We start from the raw sequence: 20159 nt of genomic DNA, 5'->3' as shown, positions 1-20159 counted from the left end.
TGTCCATCACTGGGAGAGTGGAGAGGTAATGAATGTGGATCCATGCTGTGGACACCTAGCAACATGGATGGATCTTAAGAACATGGTTCTTAGTGAAAATAAAAGAAACGGGGAATAGGAACGCCATATCATTTACACAAATTAAAAAGAGAAGCATGCAGAGCAATGCACGCTAGAATGATTGTCTATGGGGACAGAAAATGAGTGGGTGTAGGGATAAAGGGCAATAAATAAATATACAAAAGAAATGGGCTGTTACGTGGGGAAAAGAGAAAAATGAAGCCTATGTTCCATTCCACCAGCCTACCACGTCACCTGCTTCCTTTTCCTCTTCTCTTCCTGCCTTCACCCCTGGCAAATTCCCTACAGAGCTCATCGCAGGACGCTCGCCAGGACTGGGGGCCTCACGCGGTCTCTTGAGCTTTCCCTCAGTCTAATTTATCCTTCACGTGTTGTTTTTCATGACTGTATAATATTCTAACCAGAAGAAAAAGAATCCTCTTTATTATTGAGAATTGAGGTGACCTATGTTTCAACCAGTAACAGCAACTATATGACCTTGTCAGGACCTCTGCAGTATTTCTCCATACCCTTATCTCCAAACCTCCACAGGGCCGAATTATGACTTGTGGGCCCCTCCTTCCAAAAACAAAACAGTCAAAATGATATTTTATGACTACATTGGTCATAAAATATCATTGTATCAGACTCATCATTGTATATCCATTATTAGTCTATTAATTTTTTTTTCTTCTGAATTTAGAAGAAATTCAAATGAAACATTTTCGTGGGCCTCTAACCTAATGGGCAAGTTTTCTCTGTCCTGTGAGCTTTATACTAAATCAGAGGCCCAGCTTGGACTAGAAACAAGGACTCAGGCAGCCTGGCTCTGTTCACCACAGGACAGGGCCCACACTGGTTTCCATCTATCCTGCTGAAGGCCACATTGATTGTGCATGGTGCAAGGGCTGCGGTATCCTGGTAAATGTTTAACTGGCTCGATGAGAAAAAAAGCCCTGGCCTGTAGCATTTGCCAATTTCTGTGGTGTAAATAATCCCACAGCCAATTTAAGCCAATTTTTATCGATGCGACATCACTAAACAGAAGTTGAGAAAAGATGCAGAGTAGCTCTCACCATTATATAATATTTTTATTATACAGCTACAATAGGCCTAAATAACCTCAAGAGCTTATATAATAGTACAATATAGTAAAATAATTAGGAAGAGATGCATTTTGGCTATTTATTGCCTTTGTTTTAGATATAATCTACTTACACATTTTGATAATTCACTTTTTAATATAATAATGCCTTTGTTTGTCAACTGGCTCACAAACATTCTTGAAATTTTAATAATCAGCTCTTGCAAGCTGCCACAAGCTGGCTCCAGCCGCCACTGGTCAAGGGATCTGCAGTAGCGGGTCTTCTGGGCCCAGAACTGAGTAGTGACAGAAGACTACATTTCCCAGAAGCCTCCTCTCCCAGGACCAGACCTTAGCTTCTGAACGCCGTTACCATGGAGACAGGCTAACAGATGGTACAGGCTGTCCTCAGAGGACTGGGGGTGATTGGACCCTGCCTGCCAGGGAGAGGGGAAGGTTGGTAAGGGGGCTTCCTCTGCCCAGGGCTTTCAGCCCTGATCTTTCTGGGGAAGTTTTGTGTGAGTGTGAGTGCGTGTGTGTGTGTGTGTGTGTGTGTGTTGGGGAGGGGAAGTTGCTTCTGGGAGGGGTGTGTGGAAAGTGGCCTGTGGTGGTGGGGAGGTCCTCTGGGCCTCTGGGCCTCTGGTTAGGGTCCGGGGAACTTTGAGGCAGGACTGCCCTCCCCAAACTGCGCTGTAACTGACGAGGCAGCCCAATACTCTGTGGGGAACAAAGTATTACGAGTTCCGGCCCGTCTCTACCTCTGATGACCGTGTTCTGTGACCTTAGGCTCAGAGCCCCTCAGTGTCTGCCCCAGTTGTAACCCCCTGCTGTCCACTGATACCTTGACCCTCTCCCTATTCTACTTCTTTCCTTACTCACCACCCTCCCCCCACCACCCACACCATCCTTCTGAGACCTCCCCATCTCATTAGGCCCTTAAGTGCATGGGTTTCAAACCCCAGATCTGCTATTTACTAGCTCTGTGAACTTAGGCAGTTTCCCCTTGTTCTAGGCCTCAATTTTCCCCCCTACAAAGTAGGTATCATAATAGTGTCTGCCTCACAGAGTCATTGGAGGATAAATGAAATTATCTCTGTAAAACCCTTAGTTAGCACAGCGCCTGGGACTCAGTAGGTGTTCAGTAAACTGGAAGTGCCTTGTAATAGCTATTATTGCCCGCCCTGAGCTTATCCTCTCCGTGCCCAAGAAGCAGACAAATGGATCTAATCACCAGGCTGTGTTGCTTGGCTGGTGGGCACAGCAGCAGGTTTGCTGCAGGGAACTGGGGTTCTGAACAGACCTGCTGGACACAAGGCCTCAGTTGTGGTGTTGACTCCCTGGGACTAGGGTGGGCTGACCTCCAGCAAAGCAACAGGTGCAGTCAGCCCCTCCTGAGTCCTACAGCATGTCAGCAGTGGACAGAAAACATCTGTCCTGCTTTTCATATTGCAGAAGGGGAAATTGCGGCCCAGAAAGGGGCAGGGAGTGGCCCAAGGCCCCAGCAGGAGCTGCTGGTAGAGCCAAGTTTCCCCCTCGCCAGGCTGGTGGTCAGTGACTAGCCGCCTGCCCCAAGAGGCCAAGGCGGCCCAGGTAGGAGTTGGAGCAGGGAGCTGGGCCCAGCTTCTTGGTCCTGGCTCCACCCCAGAGGGTGATGACAAATCTGGGGAGAGCCTGCTCTTTTCTCCCCAGTCCTCACTATCCTCTCCCACCACAACCTGTGCATTAGGTCAGTTTTCCTCCTCTTTGGACCTTTGCCTTATTTACTGTTTAAAAAAAAAGATATTTGAGGTGGGGTGATGGAAAGACATGAGCTGGGAGGCAGGAGGCTGGGGCATCAGTTGGGATGGTTTAACAGGAACGTGCATAAACAAGCAGAGGCTGAACCTCCTCACGTGATGGGAAGTCTGGAGGTGTCACTCAAGGCCTCCACGGCACCTCTTGGGACCATGGCTCCCCTGTCTCTTCGCTCTGCCGTATATAGCTGTCAGCTTTGATCCTCGTGTGTGGTCATCTCATAGTCATTAATTGGCTGCCCCACCTCCTGCTTTATAGCTGTGTCCCAGGCAGGAACAGGAGAAGGGCAGAGTCTGGGCCAACTGGGCCCTACCTACCCTTTAACATCCAGCAACTTCAACTGACATCTCAGCGGCCAGAACTGGGTTTACATCACAGGGCTGACTCTAGCTACAAGGAAGGCTGGGAAGCTGAACATTTCAAACCAGGCACATTGCTGCCCCAGGTAAAATTGGGGTTCTGTTGTATGGAAAGGGGGATTGGATCTTTGGGTAGGAAACTGGTGGTCCACCTCAGGGAGGCTTTGCTCTGTAACCACAGACAAGGCCTTCCTAGGGCGCACGAGCACATATGGCATTTCAGTTTGGCTCCCAAACGACCTCATTCTATGGGCTGACACAGGGCTTGGCCAGGAGAGTGCAGGCTCTGTTATTCCCCACGTACCTGCCCTTTGTCCAGGTGCCTTAGTGGCAGCCCTATCTTTGCCCCCTCTGTCCCTCAGTTCCAAGTTTGGTGACGTTACCTTCTTTTTGTTATATTCCATATCATCTTACTATGATGAATAATTTTCTTTAAACCAATTCACTTATTAGACTTAATAAATATATTTAAATAGGAAATTTTATAATATTGAAGTAATCCCTCCAGCATTAGCATCAATTGCCATAAAGAGAAGGTACTGTCAGAATAAATATGCATAAAGCCAAGCAATATTAGTAAGTTTGGGCTACCCTCTCCTGCCCTGACAATAGTTTTCAATCTGTGGCCTGCTTGTCTTTGTTTTAAAGAGAGTCTTCAAGTGGAGACTTTCTCCTCAATGGAAAGGAAGTTTAAGAGAGATTCACTTCCTCCTTCTGTGATCTAAAACACCGAAAATCACGGCTCAGGGACGTAGGTGGTCTTGGTGGCTCCTTCCTGGTCTGAAGTTGACCATTCTGAGTGCGTGTATCCCTCCAGCAGAGTCCCCATCTCTAGAGAGTCAGAGACACGCCAAAATGGAGGTCCTGAAGGAGAAAGTGGAGGAGGAGGAGGCAGCCGAGCGAGAGGAGGCAGCCGAGCGGGCAGAGAGGGGCGAGAAGATAATGAGACCATCAGAGATCCGGAAGGAGGGAACCATCATGACGCAGGAGATGCTCAGAGACCTGAAGAAAAAGCTGTCGGAGATTGAGATTACTGTCCCAGGCAGGGACTCGTGAGTGCTGAGGTGGAGGCTTTGGGCCCAGCCGTTCTGGAGACGGTCTGAGCAAGGCTGGGTGAAGGAGGAACCAGGAGGACTGGTGGCACCTGGGCTGGGAGGCAGGACCAGGAACAGAGAGAGCAGTTAAGAGTGAGGGCTCTGCTTTCAGACTGCCTGGTCCAAGTCCCACTCTTCCCCCGCGCTAGCTATGTGACCCTAGGCAAGTCACTCAACCTCTCTGTGCTTCAGTTTCCTTATCTGTTTAAAAACGCAGATTCTAATAATGATACTTCCCACCTGGGAAACTGTGAGGCTCAAACACGGAAGAGCTGGAGCCCATGGCAGTTCAGGTGGATCGAGGGTTCCCTGTGTGCCAGACTAATTAATGCCATCCCTCTTGCGGGCACAGGATCATTTCCGAGGACACTGTCGACACCTCCAATCTGCCCCTTTCCTACCAAAGCAACACGCCCAAGGAGGAGCACCTGCTGCAGGTGGCGGATAACTTTTCCCGCCAGTACAGCCACCTGTGCCCGGACCGCGTGCCCCTCTTCCTGCACCCACTGAATGAATGCAAAGTGCCCGTAAGGCCGGGTCTGGAGGGCAGGGCTGGGGGCTTGATAGCAGAGGGAGGAGGGAGCAGGGCCCAAGCACAACCCTCTTGTGGGCCAGAGCTTATAGTCCGGAAGCAGCATGCACTCAAAGGCCAGCAGGCCCCAGCAGGCTGGGTGTGAATCATCCCTGGAGGCTGTGGTAGCCTGGAGAACCCATGTCCCACCTAAGGGGCAGCTGGACACTCAGGGCAGGCTCCAAGGTTAAAAGGCTGGCCTTGTTCATGGAAGGAAGGAAAAATAAGACAAAATGACCGGGATAGGCCCTAGAACCCAAGCACTAGACTCCTCCCTTCCAGCCCGGTGACCCAGGGCATGTTCCTGAGTCACTCTGGGCCTCAGTTTCCCCATCTGTAGATGGAGCAATGGACGGGTATAGGATGAATCCGAAGGCTGTACAGTAGCCCCAGACTGTTTTATTTTGTCCACATGGTGATTTTTAACACATGTATCAGCTGCTAGCATTTGAAGCTTGGTGACTCACATACAGATCCCTACTCTCCTCTTATCTGGTAACCCCAGGCCTGCATTTCTCCTGCAGCTCTCAGCAAGGGCTGCACCAGGGCTGCCCCTTAGGTGGAGCCATGTGGGACCTGGTGCTGGTGGGGCCTTCCTCATCTCCATAGGGAGACCCTGGAGGCCTGGCCTACAGGCCCCGGGTAGCAGAGCAGCCCCTCAAGGGCCCTAGTAGCACTAGGTCCCCCACACTGGGTGGTGGCCTAGAGACAGACAGACCCAGCTCTGCTGCTGCTGACTGTGAACCTGAGCCAGTTGGCTCACCTCTCGGAGCCTCAGTTTCCTCCTCTGTCAGTGGGACCTACCTCACAAGGTTATGGGGGACTGGAGAGGTGACGCCAGGTCTGGTGGTACTCAGTGGGACAATGGCAATGAGAGGGAGGCCCTGATTCATCCCCAGCACCTAGGGACAGCACAGACTTTTTCTGGATCTGGGCTGGAAGGGCTTTGAGGGATCCCTTCCTCCAACTGGAGGAGCCTGAGGCCCAGAGAGCACACCCCCAACCCGAGGTCTCCAGCTTCCCGGGAGCACTGTGCCCTCCTCCCAGGTGGAATGCCCTCCCAGGGGCCTGTGGTCTCTCCCCTTGCAGAAGTTCGTGAGCACAACCATCCGGCCCACACTGATGCCCTACCCCGAGCTCTACAACTGGGACAGCTGCGCCCAGTTTGTTGCAGACTTCCTCTCTATGGTGCCCTTGTCGGACCCCCTCAAGCCGGTAAGTGCCACTCTGGGCCGCATCCCTAGGTCTGTGAGGCCTAGGGTGGAAAGCCAGGCATATGGAGAAAAAGGCTCAGTGGGGCTCAGGCCACAGCCTGTGAATCTGTCTGGGGGGTGGAGGGTGGAGGGTGGGGCTGGGAGAAGAGGCCCAGAGAGAGGCGGCCACTTGTCTGAGGTCACACAGCAAGATTGGTCTCCTGGTTCCCCCCCCCCCTTTGCCTCTTTTGCCTCTTTCTGCCTTCAGAGTCTACCTTTCAGAACATCAGGAGGTGGGGAAAGGAGGGCGGGCTGCTGCTCATGGCCCACAGCTTCATTTTGAGCTTCTGATCATCTCAATTGGCTTCTCGTTGAGAAAGGAGAGAGGGAGGGAGAAAGGGATAGGTCCACAATGGAGAACTGAGAAAGGGAAGAGAAAGAAAGAATGTGGGGGAGAGAAGCTAAGGGCAACTTTGAAATAAAACCCTAAAATTGCCTATCAGAGAGCACTAGACTAGAAGCTTCTACAGTCCAGAGGGTCTTTCCCAGCAAGAAGTCCACGGCCCCTTCAAATTATAGGCAAATGTAGGTGGCACTTTCTGGATACGGGGTCTGTAGTTTTCATCCCATCCTTACCAGGCTCCTTCACCTGACAAAGGTGAGGCGCACTGTTGGGGTCCAGCCTGCATGGGTCCTAGCTTGTGAGGAGGACAGGTGGGAGGTGGTGGGCCGGCAGTGCTGACCAACCGGCCATGGCCAGCCCGCGCACCTGTACTCCTCGACCACGGTGATCACGTACCAGAAGGGCAACTGCTTTGACTTCAGCACACTGCTCTGCTCCATGCTCATTGGCTCTGGCTACGACGCCTACTGCGTCAACGGCTACGGCTCCCAGGACCTGTGCCACATGGACCTGACTCGGGAGGTGTGCCCGCTCACCGTGAAGCCCAAGGAGGTATTGTTGGGCATGTGCTGCCCTGGGCATCCCACAAGACGCGCCATCCTTACGTGTGTCCCTGCAGCTCCACTCCCTGCCCTGGTCACACACGACCCCGGTCTCCACCCTGGCTGTTCCTCTCCCCTTGTCGTAACTCAGTTTTAGCTACTGTGTTCCCCACGAGGTAAATTCTGTGAACGCCACGTGGTTTCTGTCATAAGCCAAACTCTTCCATATTACCCTGCGCATTTGACAAAAGTCCATCCAGCCGTTTTCATATGAGGAAGAAACAGACAAATGGACAGACATTTAGTTCTGCGTCTTTTCCCTTCCTAGGAAAAAAGGCCCCTTTTTAACAGTAAAAAAAAAAAAAAAATGGCTCCCACCCTCCAGCAGGTGGTGGTGTGTTTTCATATCTGTTGACTGAGACTCCATAATGATCAGTGTTTCTTGAACACAAGAAACATTTAAATGAATTTAATTTTAGGGATCATATAAGCACCTCTTTGCATTGGGCAGAAAATGCTTTTCATGAACTGGATTGATTCCAGGACTCAGTAATCAGGGTCAAACACTTGTGGGTGTCTGTAGCTGGGGATCCAGGGGCCTGGGGCATCTAGCGCGATGCAAGTGTTCCTGTGTTACACCTGGGTGAACCCCTGGGGTCCCCGGAATGGTGCTCTGGTGGAGAGAGGCAGCAGGTGAGAGAGCCTTGCTCCTCAGGCCCACCTCCGCAAGGAAGATGGAACAAAAGCTCCATCATCACCTTGGGCTCCAAAGGCCTGTGAGCTCACACACAGGCTTCTTATCTCAGCCAAAGTTTTCATTATTAAAATGATATCAATAGCTAACAGATGCAGAGAATTTTCCAGTGTATGAACCACTGTTACGTCCATTAATTTGGTTGCTCCTCACAACAATGCTGTGTGGGAGGAATTCTCACTCTGATTTTACAGATGAGTGTGTTGAGAGGAAATAGGGAGGTGAAATAACGTGGCCAGGGGACTGAGGCCCGGTCTGTTTGACTCTAAACCCTGGAGATTTGCTACTTCTCCCTCCTACCTGTCACAAGCCCACTGCTGCAGCCTCTGTGGCGGTCTCTCCCGGACAATTTTCTTACCACCCCGTTCTCTCTCTCTTCTTGCTCAAGCATGCCCTCTTCTCTTTCCTTGCCCAACAAACTCTTATGTTACATCTGCATATGAAACCCTGCAATGACAAAATCTGGAAAATCTGACTCCCGACCATTTGCCCCCCTTTGCGAGATCACATCCATATCACAGCGAGTGTGAGCGTGGGGGAGTGAAGAGAAAATCACATCTCCTTAGTTCCAGCCCTGATGGGTACCTCCTGTGGGTATTTTCTTGTCTTGATTTCTGAGAACAAGCCTGGGGAGAAGGTTCTTATTATTCTCATTTCAATTTACAGAAGAGCCCAAGGTTAGGCAAGTGGGAGAGTTGCCCAAGGTCACGGAGCTGGAGCTGAGGCTCTTCCTGCATTAAAGGCCAGAAAGCCCACAGGCTCCAGGAGCAGCTGTGATCTCCTGGTCTGAGGGGCAGAGAGTCGCAGCTGCTGATCCTTCTTCTCTCGTTGGGTGACAGATAGTCCAGGAGAAGGAAATGGCACCACCTAAGAAGTACTCAGTCAAACCCCCCAGGGACCTGAGCAGCAGGTTTGAGAAGGAGCAGGAGATGAAGAAGCAGGAGGGGATCCGAGCTGAGGAAGAGAGGCGGTTGAGGAAGGAGGAAGTACGCCTCCAGGTGGGTCCCCTGTCCTTAGCCCTCTACCCCTGAGCTCAGCTTTCCAGGTGGGGTAGGAGTTCGAGGAACAGGAACGTCACAGGTCATGGAAGGGATGTGTTTATGGACCCCCAGGTCCAAATCCCCTCCTCTACCCCTCAACCATCCCCACCTCTGCCTGGCCATGTGGGAATCTCCCCCTAGTGGTCAGCTAGCTGTTGGTGATAGATTTCTAATATCAGAGAGCTCTGCTGCCCGGGGCCACCCGTTTTATGCTGGGAAGTTCTGGTGATCTCATTCCAGACTCTTTCACTGAAGACCTACCTGCATACCCTCTCCCAACCACCCTCCCAACCATCCTCCCATCTCTCTTTCCAACATCCATCCTCCCAACTCTCCTCCCATCCCTCCATCCATCCATCCATCCATCCATCCATCCATCCATCCATCCTCCCATCTCTCCTGTCCATCCACATTCCCACCCTCCCTCTACCTTTTCCTCTCTCCCTCCTTTCCTTTCCTTCCATATAGTATTTACTGAGTGTCTCCTCTGGTCCAGGCACTGGGGATACAATAATGAACATGACACAGTCCTAGAGGGAGGCAAACAGGAAGCCATGTGGTGTCCCACTACCTTTCTTTGGATGAAATCTCACCCAGAATCACATCATAGGAAGCCTGTAAATCCCAGATACCCTAGATCTCCAAAAGGCTCCATTTATAAACCACAGATCAAGTCAGTCCCTCCCATTTTATTGATAAAAAAACGAGCTCAGAGGTGAGCTGCTATCCTCAAGGTCACACAGCTGGCCAATGGTACAGTCTGGATCAGAGCTCAGCTCTCCTGCCAGTTCCCCAGCCCCAGGGAGATGTTTTGGCTCCTGACACCCCCCTCCCCACCCATCCGGCCCACGGTCACCCACCTTCCCTGTGCAGGAGGTGGAGAATGCAAACAGCGACCCTCTGCATGGTCTTCGGGTACACTGCTGGGTGCTGGTGTTGTCGGGGAAGCGTGAGGTGCCCGAGAGCTTTTTCATTGACCCATTCACGGCTCGCAGCTACAGCACCCAGGACGACCACTTCCTGGGCATCGAGAGCCTCTGGAACCACAAGAATTACTGGGTCAACATGCAGGACTGTTGGAACTGCTGCAAGGTGCCTGGCCGGGGCCTGGGTTGGTTATCGCTGGAGGAAAAGGGGACGGTGACCTGCGGGGAGAGCTGGCTACCAGGCCATGAGGACTTCAGACTTTCCCCAGAGCTGAGTGGGCCCCCATAGCCCACTCCTTTTCCCAGAAATAACCATTCAAATGATTCTTGTCTCTCTTTGGGTTTGTGTAGCCTTATAAAATGTGGATTGTTAGTTTTTAGGAATGATTTTTTTTAATGATGCCTTGAAATGCAACTACATGCAGAAAATTGCACTCAGCTTAAGTGTGCAGCACAGTGAATTTCCATAAATATACATATATAGACAAAACTTCGAGCCACTTACATAAGTTAAAATACACACATTTCGGGGAAGGTCACAACTGGACACAAGGGGACTTTCTGGGGGTGTGGGCAACATTTTATTTCTTAATCTGGGTGCAGAGAGTGTCCAATTTATGGAAATTTACTGAGCTGTTTACAAATCAAAAGAGAGACGGACTCCAGACTCCATATCCTGTGCTCTTTGGTTTCTAAGTTCCTCCATTTCCAACCAGGCCAGTTTCCCAAAGGTGGATCCTGGGTCCTTTGCCCCCTATTCCAAAGTGACCCTGTCCAAGGGACTGCTGTCGCCCCTGTGGGAAACTGTCAGAGGTGATGTGTGCTTGTTCCGGTGCAAGCCACTTTGTGCATATGTCAGCTGTCCCTAGGTAGAGAAACTTCTGCCTTCAATGAAGGAGGAACATCTCCCCTGCCACTTGGCCTCCCTTAGCCGGGGATTCCCAGGGTTGCTATGCCCTCACCGACCTCACGGGGTGGTGGGAAATAACACTCAGTAGGTGCTTAGAATAGTCAGTCCCTGGCCGTTCAATAAATGTTAGCTATTGTGACTCTCGTCTTATAAAAAGAAATTCTCCCACACCACACAGAGGGGGCAGAGCGGAGACTGCCCTCCTTCAGAGCCCAGGCTCGTAACTGCCGTGGGAGTCAGTGCCCTCTGAAGAAGACTTGCCGTTGAGAGGCTGCTACATCCTCCTTTGTCCCTTATCCAGGCTGAAGATCCTATCCTCAGCCTCCCCTCCCTGCAAGCCCTGCACCAGTGCGAGGCAAAGGAATTTTATGGCAGGGATCACAGAAGTCATGAGATGGAGATGGAAGGGTAGCTCGGTGAGAAAGTGAAGTCAGAGGGGCAGTACTGCATCACCAAGTGAGAGCACAGACAAAGCGAGCATGACGCTGGCTGCCACTTTTACTGCCAAATGAGCAGGAGAGCAGCTGCTTTGTTCCTTCAAAGAAACTTGAAATGGCATTGGGGGTGGGGACCGATGGTGAGGCCCCACACAGAGACAGCAAGACACCCCAGGCTCAGAGACGTGGTAGTTGTCCATTCAGTTACGCATTTCCTATAGAAATAGAAAGTTAAGTAGCAAAACACCGAACTAACTGCTTACTACTTACAAAAGTGACAGAATGGAGGACGTGATTGCAAACATCTATACAGTAATGTGGTTCCTTTCCACTAAGCCTGACTATCGGTGATCACTGTTTCATTTATGAGTAGTTCTCTCCCTCCCTTTCCTCCACCATGGCCCTCTATTCTAACCCTCCACCTCCCAGCTAGAGGAGAGAAATATTCAGGAGCCCTCCAGGACTCAGACAGGGAGGACCAGGATTAGGTCCGCTTCAGGGCAGTTTCATGTTGAAGCCCCTTGTGGGCAGCTGTTCTGAGGGCTTTGCCCTCACTTTGGGACACATTCTGGGGATGGCTGCTACCCTGGGAGGTAGCCTGGGATGTGGGATGTTCCCCTCCTGCTGGGAGGTATCTGGCAAGTCAGCTTACGCCTGGGGCTGGGATGAAAGAGGTGGAGGACCCACACCTGCTCTCTGTAGATTCCACAATTCCACGGGTGCCTGCCCAGTTCCCTTCTCCCTTGCCTGAGTGAACACTCTGAGAAGACCTTTTTTTCAAACCTGCCATCTCACCCTCCCATTAAATCTCACTATCTTGCATTTGCTCTAAACACTGCTGGGGACATCCCCCCCCCCCCCCCCCCATACAAAATGCAGAACGAGCTCCATATCCGGGCCTATCCCAGGCCAGCGTTTCCAAGTCTCTCAGAGACCAACACTGGGATTTTTTTCATAGGGAGACTGGGCAAAGGGAAGGGAATTCCAGCCCTCCTTGGAGTCTCCATTTCCTGTTGAAATGAGGAGGGTGGGCATGGACTCACAGAGGCTGCCTGGAGCCGACATTCTGCCCCTCTTAGACCCAGGCCCAGAGCCCTGCTCCACTCTGGGAGCCGCTGTTTCCCACCACCCAGCAGAACAGGAGGGGGTGTGGGGGCTGTGGGGTACGCTCAGCTGATCCCCTCGCCCATCAGGACTTGGTCTTTGACCTGGGAGACCCTGTGAGATGGGAGTACCTGCTCTTGGGGACCGATAAGCCTTACCTGTCTGTGACTGAGGAAGATGACAGTGACCTGAATGATGAGGATGACGAGGACAATCTGGTGAGCCTCAGCCACCTGTGGGGCTGGGGAGTGGGGTGGGGGGGCGGCGCTTCACACCCTGTCTTGCTTCACGCCAACCTGACAAACCTCCCTGCCACAGGCATGTGTATGGAAGGGGACAGTCCAGATAGACTAACGACAGATTCCTCAAGGTAGAAAGGCCTAGACCATGCCCTCATGTTATAGATGGGCAAACTGAGGCCTAGACAGACCCAGTGACCTTCCCAGGACCCCTCAGTGGGGTAGGGGAGGAGTGGGACTTGCATTCAGGTCCCCTTCCCTACACAGTCCATCCTTTTCAGAGAGTATGTGCCTTGAAACAGGGGGCTAAGACCCTCTACACAAGTCTGAGTTCTCCATGGCAACTCTGTTCTACCTCTTGAGACTGCCTGAGGACAAAACAGGACCATTGGTGTGACATGCTAAGCACAGCAGTCTAAAGATGCCTGGAAATGGTATTGTGCATTCTCGGGGTCCTCAGCTCTGGAGATCAGACTCCTCTGTGCAGTAAATCCCGGGGTACAAGCGCCCCCTGCTGGCCTTGAAAGGTGGCCGGATTACATGAGCTGTTGGCAGAGGACTGAGCAATGTTTGTGGGAGAAAAGATTTAAACTGAGAAAATCTTATCCAAGTTTATGTGGTTGCCTAGTTTAAGGCCATTTGTCTAGGCCAGGCCTTATTTCACAGATAGGGAAACTAAGGCTTAGAGAGAGAAAAGAACCAATAAAGACAGCCAGGCAGTGTCCCCAGCACTTTATGTAACGTCTGTCAGTTAACTCTCCCAAGGAAGAGTTAGGAAACTGAGTGTCAGAGGCTAAAGGACTTGCCCAGGACCCCGTAGCTGGTGTTGGATGGAGGGTGGGGCTGGGTCCAGCTGACTCTAGAAGTCCCTCTCTTAACCATGGTCCTGTGGCTGTGCCTGGGCTTCTGCCGACTGAGGGAAAGAGGGGCGTGCAGAGCAAGGGTGCTCTGTCCCAGCCAGGAAGGTGCAGGGGAAATCCCAGCCAGCTGGGAACAGACTCTTCTTCCCTATCTTGGGTCATGACAGGCTAGGTCAAAATTGCCCGTGACCTCTAGCTCTCCCGGAGGAGCTAGCACGCCACTCTGGGTTGACCCGGGGGACGAAACAGAGGCTCTACCCATAACTTCTGCTCTGAGGCCCAGCCCTGACCAGAACCAGCCCACCCCGCCCCCGCCTCTCCCAACAGGGCAAGGAGGAAGAGGATAAGAGCTTTGACATGCCACACTCGTGGGTGGAGCAGATTGAGATCTCCCCAGAAGGTACGCTCATGTCCTGTTCACTGCCCCTCCTCAGGACCTGGGTTCCTGGGATGGTCTGCGGCAACAGCGAGGCAGGCGGACGCCAGCAGAGGCCGCCCGGACCCCTCATTTCCATCCCTCCTGCTTTCTGTGGCCCCTTGTCCTTCCTTCCTGGCACACACATTCAGCTCTGTGGCTGAGGGCCTGACACATGTCTGGCATACAGGAAGGGGCTCAGTTAACACACACTGGATGGTGGAGAGTGGGAGGTGTTAGAGGATCGAGGACCAGGACACAGCCGTTCCTCTCCCTCACCCCCACCCACTGCCAGGAGGAGGCCAGATGGCACAGGGGAGGGGAGCTATGAGGACCTGGGAGGGGCAAGCAGAGAAAGCAGGAGGACAGGAATGCGTGTGCCCCATGCCAACATCTGCTGGCTGCTGAGTTTCCTATCTGGGAGTGCCTAGACCCAGAGGGCGGGCATAGACCATAGGCCATTCCAATAGGGTGGAAGGGCCAGAGAGGGTGCCACAGGAACCCAGGGAAAGAAGACCCAGTGCAGCCCGAGGGTCAGGGACGAGGAGTGGGTGGGCAGAGAGAAGGGGGATCATTTGAGCTGAGTTTTGACACATCAGAAGTCAGGCCACTTAGGGCAGGAGAGGATGGTGTTTGTGACAGAGAGGCCTGCACAGGCAAAGGCCTGGCAGCGAGTATGTGGTGTGGCAGGCGCAGGTCCTCTGGTTAGGCTCAGACCTGAGAACTCCGCCAGGGCAGGAGCCAGCCGTGGTGTCCATTCTCCTCTGCCTCCCTGGAACAGACTTGGGGCCTGGCAGAGCTTAGCAAACAATGCATTGGACAGTGGCTGGATGAGTGGCTGACCTGGGGGCAGGGGGGTCCCTCACCCCAGCCCATTCTGTATCCACAGCATTTGAGACCCGCTGCCCGAACGGGAAGAAGGTGATACACTACAAGCGGGCCAAGCTGGAGAAGTGGACCCCCTACCTCAACAGCAACGGCCTCGTGTGCCGCCTCAGCACCTACAGAGACTTGGAGTGTAAGAGGGGCAACCAGGCCTCGGGGAGCAGCAGAGTTGGGTTCCCCGACATGCTGTGTGACCTTGGGCATGTTACTGACCCTTTCTCGGTGTGAGTATGTCCCGTGCTGGTCTCTGTGTGCTGGGAATGGTGAGACGGAGGCTGGGGCAGCTGGCCTGGCTGCAGCCAACACTGATGGGTCCCACAGGTACCCAGACTTTGGAGATAAAGGAGTGGTACCAGAACCGGGAGGACATGCTGGAGCTGAAGCACATAAACGAGATCACAGGCCTGGTCATCGATTACTTCAAGCCAGGCCACCCCCAGGCTCTGCGTGGTAAGTGGATCCTACTGCTAGGGGCCCAGGTGGGGCCTCACATGTTCCTTAGAGCAGCCTCCATGAAGCTGGTGTGTGGTGGGAGGAAGCACTATCTATGTATCGACAGGGTTCTTTGGTGGCGAGCAAACCGCCCCTGCCTCCCTCAGCAAAGCAGATGTGGGCAGTCAGGAGAAGCACAGCACATGACAAATGCTCCTCTAGGAAAGTCAAAGCCAGGACCACATGCCCATTCTGTGGTTGGGATCAGGCACACAGTGGGGGCCCCATGTATAGGGGGTCAAGATGCCTGAGCAATTAAATCAACAAATGCCCCCACAGGGGCAATGCAGAGGGCAGAGGGTGTGGGCATGGCCATGAGCCCAGGAGCCTGTAAGGGAAGGAAGGACATGTCTTGGGAAAGGATCAACAATCCTAACAAAGAAGTCCCAAAAGGAAACATACGGTCAATATATTATCTAAAAAAATAAAAAATGATCAACCTCACCTGGTGGTTGAAATAAAGATAAATAAATAAAACTAAATCACTAAGCGACCATCTTACAACCTTCATGTTATCAAAGATGAAAAAAATGGTCTCACAGGGAGTGAGCAAGTGTGAAAAACACTCCCTGTCACGACTGGTAGGACAGCAAATTGGCACAACTTTTTTGGAGAGAAGTTGGGCAAGATCATTAATAACAGCCTTAAAATAAGTATGCTTTCTGACCAGCATATGTATTTTATTTTGCTCAGTTCTATTGCTCAGAATTTGTCCTGAGCCAATAATGGGCAAGAATTTAAAAAACGCACGTGCAAAAGTTCATCGTGCTGTTGTTTATAACAAAAAGGTTGGAAACAGCCAAATACCCATCAGTGGGGGATTGGTTATACACCTAATACTCATCCATGAGCATTCATGGATGTGCCTTCTCCCTGGGGTGTTGGGGCTGGGTTACTGAGCCAGCCGCCGTGGCTCCTGGTGCTTACCCAGCCATCTCCCCACCCCCACACCCCCTGTCTCCCACCGCAGTGCACTCATACACGTCCATGCAACCTGAGACAGACCGAATCATGGAGTTTTACGAAAAGGCCCGTGTGGACGGCCTGATAAAGCGGGAGGAGACGCCCAAGACGATGACCGAGTACTATCAAGGACGGGCCGACTTCCTCTCCTACCGCCATGTCAATTTCGGGCCCAGGGTCAAAAAGTTGACTCTGAACAGCGCAGAGTCAAACCCCCGGCCCATGGTGGTAAGCACTCACTGGGCCTAAGACAGGGTGCCCACCTGCCCTGGCAGGCCAGGGTTACCCGCAGATAGGGACAGTCCCGGCTCAGGAGTGGCACCTTTGCCAAATGATCTTTGCTGTTTTAACCAATGCAAGATCCCAGGGCTGTCTGACGCCAGACTGTATCCCCCACCACTGGGCCAGCAGGGAGATATTATGTCCTTACTAGTATAAAAGGTGCACACTGATGACTAACATTTAGAAAAATATGGAGAAATATAAAGAGAAAAGTAAAAATATCTCAGAATGGCATCTAGTAGATATGACTATGTAATATAGGTTTGGTTTTGAGTCTTTTCTAATTTAAGTGAGGCGTGTGTGTGGGTGTGTGTGGGGGTGGGTGTGGGTAGGGAGGGAGGTAGAATCCCTGTATCACCCACTTGACATTAATTGTACTTTTTTTTTTCTCCATGTCATCACAAATTACTTGGCAACTGTGTTTAATGATTGCATATCAAATAAAACCTCTTTCTAAAGTAAGGGATGTCTAGTGATGGAGCAGGCTGCCTAGAGAGGTAGTGAGCTCCCCATCTCTGGAGGTGAACAAGCAGAGTCTTGTGGAGGGAGCTAGAGAAGAAATCCAGCACCACACAGGGCTGGAGTGGCCTGCAAGAAGCAAGAACCTGTGGGGCCATGAGAGCCATTGTCTGGCTAGGAGGGGCTGCTCCACACAAACCCCCAAATGACCCCAGACCCGTGTCCCTGAGCGTCCTTTGCTGCTGCCCTCAGGGGTATGCACAAATCCCCTTTCCCACCTATGCCCATCCTATGCATGTTCTGGCTTCCCAGAAAATCACAGAGCGGTTCTTCCGCAACCCCGCGAAGCCTGCAGATGAGGACGTGGCGGAACGCGCATTTCTGATCTTGGAGGAGCGCATCCAGCTGCGCTACCACTGCCGCGAGGACTACATCACCGCCTCCAAGCGCGAGTTCCTGCAGCGCACGGACGTGGACAGCAAAGGCAACAAGATCATCATGACGCCTGACATGTGCATCAGCTTTGAGGTGGGCCTGGGAGCCAAGCGGGCCGGGGTGAAAGGGTGGGATGACGAGAAGGAGCTGGGGCTCTCTGCCCGGTCCCAGCGATTTAAGAGAACCGGGATGGAAACTCCTAGTTCCCAGCCTGGAAGTTCATCTGTGCCCCTTGGGAAAATTAAGGGACCCCATCCGGGGACCCTTCTCTTTGCAGTTTCCCTGAAAACCTTGCCTTTTCCACCAAGAAAGACAACCCAGCAGGCCATGACTACTCTGCATTGTCCCTACCCCAGCCCTGGGCAGAGCATACCCCAGATCAGGGAACCAGCACTGGAGTACGAAAAGACCCCCTCACCTCCACCAGGCTGGCTTTCTGAGTTCAAATCCTCACTCTCCTGGCACATTCTTCTGAGTCTCTAGTTTCTCTTCAATAATTTTCTGTTTTTATAAATGAGGCAACTGAGGCCCAGAGAGGTTAAACAACTTGCTTGAGGTCACACAGCTAGAAAATGGCAGTGGAAGATTTGAACCCAAGAAGTCTGGCTCCAGAGTCTGCCCACGACCCCAGCCACTGCTGCCTCTTTGTGTCACTGTGGTTGTTGTTGTTCCAGGTGGAGCCCATGGAGTACACCAAGAAGCTTCTCTACCAGTATGAGGCCATGATGCAGCTGAAGAATGAGGAGAAGTTGTCCAGACATCAGGCCTGGGAGTCAGAGCTCGAGGTGGGGTCCCCTGGAACCCTACGTGAGCAGGTGGGAGGTGGCAGGGGTGGAGGAGGTTTTAATCATGCCCGCCCCCATTTTCCAATTCAGGTGTTGGAAATCCTGAAGCTTCTAGAGGAAGAGGAGGCAGCACACACACTGACCATCTCCATCTATGACACCAAGCGCAACGAGAAGAGCAGGGAGCACCGGGAGGCCATGGTGAGCCTCTGGCCCTGCTCCTCCCCAGCTGCTCCTCCCCAGCTGCTACTCCCCAGCTGCTACTCCCCAGCTGCTACTCCCCAGCTGCTCCTCCCCAGCTGCCCCTCCCCAGCTGACCTCCTCCTCCCCCTCCACAGGAGCGTGTGATGCACGAGGAGCACATGCGGCAGGTGGAGGCCCAGCTGGACTACCTTGCCCCGTTCCTGGCCCAGCTCCTGCCCGGAGAGAAACTGACACGTGGGCAGGCCGTGCGCCTCAAGGACGAGTGCCTCAGTGACTTCAAGCAGCGGCTCATCGACAAGGCCAACCTTATCCAGGCCCGTTTTGAGAAGGTGTGGCCAGGTCCTGGCGAGGGGAGGGGGCCTTGGTGTCCTCATCCAGAAAATGGGCCCAGGGTTGCTTGCTCATAGACTAGTGAGGGAGTGACGAGGGGACTCCATATTCTGGAGTTTCCAAACAACCAAGTTGTCTTTCCTTACTCGTATTCACTGCGTGGGAGGGTGAATGAGTGAGTGGGTGGGTGGATAGGTGGCAGGATGGATGGATGGATGGATGGATGGATGGATGGATGGATGGATGGATGGATGGATGGGTGGCGCATTGTAACAACTCCTAGTCCTTGACGCATTTCTGTTAGTTGGGACTACCCTATGTAGTTCCCATGCAATGCTTCATGTAGTCTTCACCAAGAGCTCTATGGTGGTGGTTGTGGGGGGCAAGGGGGTGTATATAATGACCCTCATTGGGCAGACAAGAAATTGGAAGCTCTGAAAATGTAACTTGTCCAGAGCCACACGGCTGTCTGTCTTGAATGCTGCTGACCTCTTGTACGTGATATCCCTCTAGACATGACCCAAGTGGTTCCCACCAAGACATTCTGGGGCCTCTGCCTCTGCTCCTCTGGCTTCTCTGGGTGGGGATTGTGGGGCCAACCCCCATTGACTGTCTGATGACCAGTGGGATCTCAGCCTCTAGTCTTGGCGGGGTTGGTCAGACCTCATCAACCGTCCTGCTCTTCTCCCCATGCCCACAGGAGACCCAGGAGCTGCAGAAGAAGCAGCAGTGGTACCAGGAAAACCAGGTGACCCTGACAGCCGAGGATGAAGACTTGTACCTGAGTTACTGTTCTCAGGCCATGTTCCGCATCCGCATCCTGGAACAGCGGCTCAATCGGTGAGGGGGCAAGGGAACCCGAGGTCGACCCACTAGGAGGCTGGAACACCAGTGTTGTACACCCACCACCTCTCGCTCCTCCCTCTGATTTCAGACACAAGGAGCTGGCTCCACTGAAGTACTTGGCTCTGGAGGAAAAGCTCCACAAGGACCCACGCCTGGTGGAATTCCTGAGAGGCTATGTTTAATACCTCCTGCACCTCTGGCCATTTGATGCCTCTCCTGGGGCCTCTGCCTAAGCTGCCAGAGAAAGCAACCTCCCTACACCCAGCTAATGACCTGACCTCACTGCCCGGCAGCCCTGTGTGTGTCCCTACTTCTCAAGATTTTTCCTGTAAATAAACACTTTTAATTTGCCATTTGTACCTCATGTTTCACAAGCTCCAGCACCAGCCTTTCCTTCCCTTCTTCATGTATAGCCTGGGACAACCCCCGCCCACGTCTTGGCCACCTTCCTCATTCACTTCCTGTCCTTTGCATTGGAATGTTGAGCCTTTGCAGCACCTCTGCAGATGGTCTGACGGCAGCTACCTTCAAACAATTGGTTAGATCAAAATGTGCCTAGGGTGGCCCAGCTCACAAAGTGGGAATGGCAAGGCCAAGGTACGTACCCCCAAACTTGGAGGCTTCACATTGGAATGCAGGGGACTGCAGCCACTTACCAGCCACTGTGTAGCCATCTGTAAAATGGGACGTAAA

At 52.6% G+C, this 20159-nt stretch overlaps 1 protein-coding gene across 4 annotated transcripts; it reads left to right on the top strand.

Annotated features, from left to right (window-relative positions):
- The first annotated feature begins 1527 nt into the window (after positions 1–1527).
- Positions 1528–19819, top strand: DRC7 (dynein regulatory complex subunit 7). Of its 4 annotated transcripts, none has more exons than XM_019754504.3 (19): positions 1528–1600; positions 3197–3383; positions 4118–4349; positions 4744–4918; positions 6052–6177; positions 6916–7110; positions 8694–8852; positions 9768–9986; positions 12361–12489; positions 13698–13770; positions 14675–14803; positions 14992–15120; positions 16133–16353; positions 17179–17394; positions 17976–18086; positions 18177–18287; positions 18425–18619; positions 19321–19460; positions 19555–19819. In XM_019754504.3, exons 3-19 carry the CDS (start codon positions 4153–4155, stop codon positions 19646–19648), a joined length of 2619 nt encoding a protein of 872 aa, XP_019610063.1. In that variant the 5' UTR covers positions 1528–1600; positions 3197–3383; positions 4118–4152; the 3' UTR covers positions 19649–19819. The 4 variants fall into 4 exon arrangements, with proteins under 4 accessions (XP_019610063.1, XP_019610056.1, XP_074170919.1 ...); XM_019754497.3 differs by having other exon boundaries at positions 4115–4349; XM_074314818.2 differs by lacking the exon at positions 4118–4349.
- The last annotated feature ends 340 nt before the right edge of the window (positions 19820–20159 follow it).

Source organism: Rhinolophus sinicus, chromosome 8, assembly GCF_057876585.1.
Source record: "Rhinolophus sinicus isolate RSI-liver-muscle chromosome 8, RSI-T2T, whole genome shotgun sequence".
Lineage (NCBI taxonomy): Eukaryota > Metazoa > Chordata > Mammalia > Chiroptera > Rhinolophidae > Rhinolophus > Rhinolophus sinicus.
Note: the sequence above shows the minus strand (reverse complement) of the source record. Positions and strands in the feature narration are given on the sequence as shown.

Bases quoted from the DNA above. Each gene is read 5' to 3' on its own strand.
- DRC7 (XM_019754504.3), top strand. From the start codon at position 4,153: ATGGAGGTCCTGAAGGAGAAAGTGGAGGAGGAGGAGGCAGCCGAGCGA. The intron at 6,178-6,915 runs GTAAGTGCCACT...GGCCATGGCCAG, and splicing joins TGTCGGACCCCCTCAAGCCG to CCCGCGCACCTGTACTCCTC. The intron at 17,395-17,975 runs GTGGGCCTGGGA...TTGTTGTTCCAG, and splicing joins ACATGTGCATCAGCTTTGAG to GTGGAGCCCATGGAGTACAC.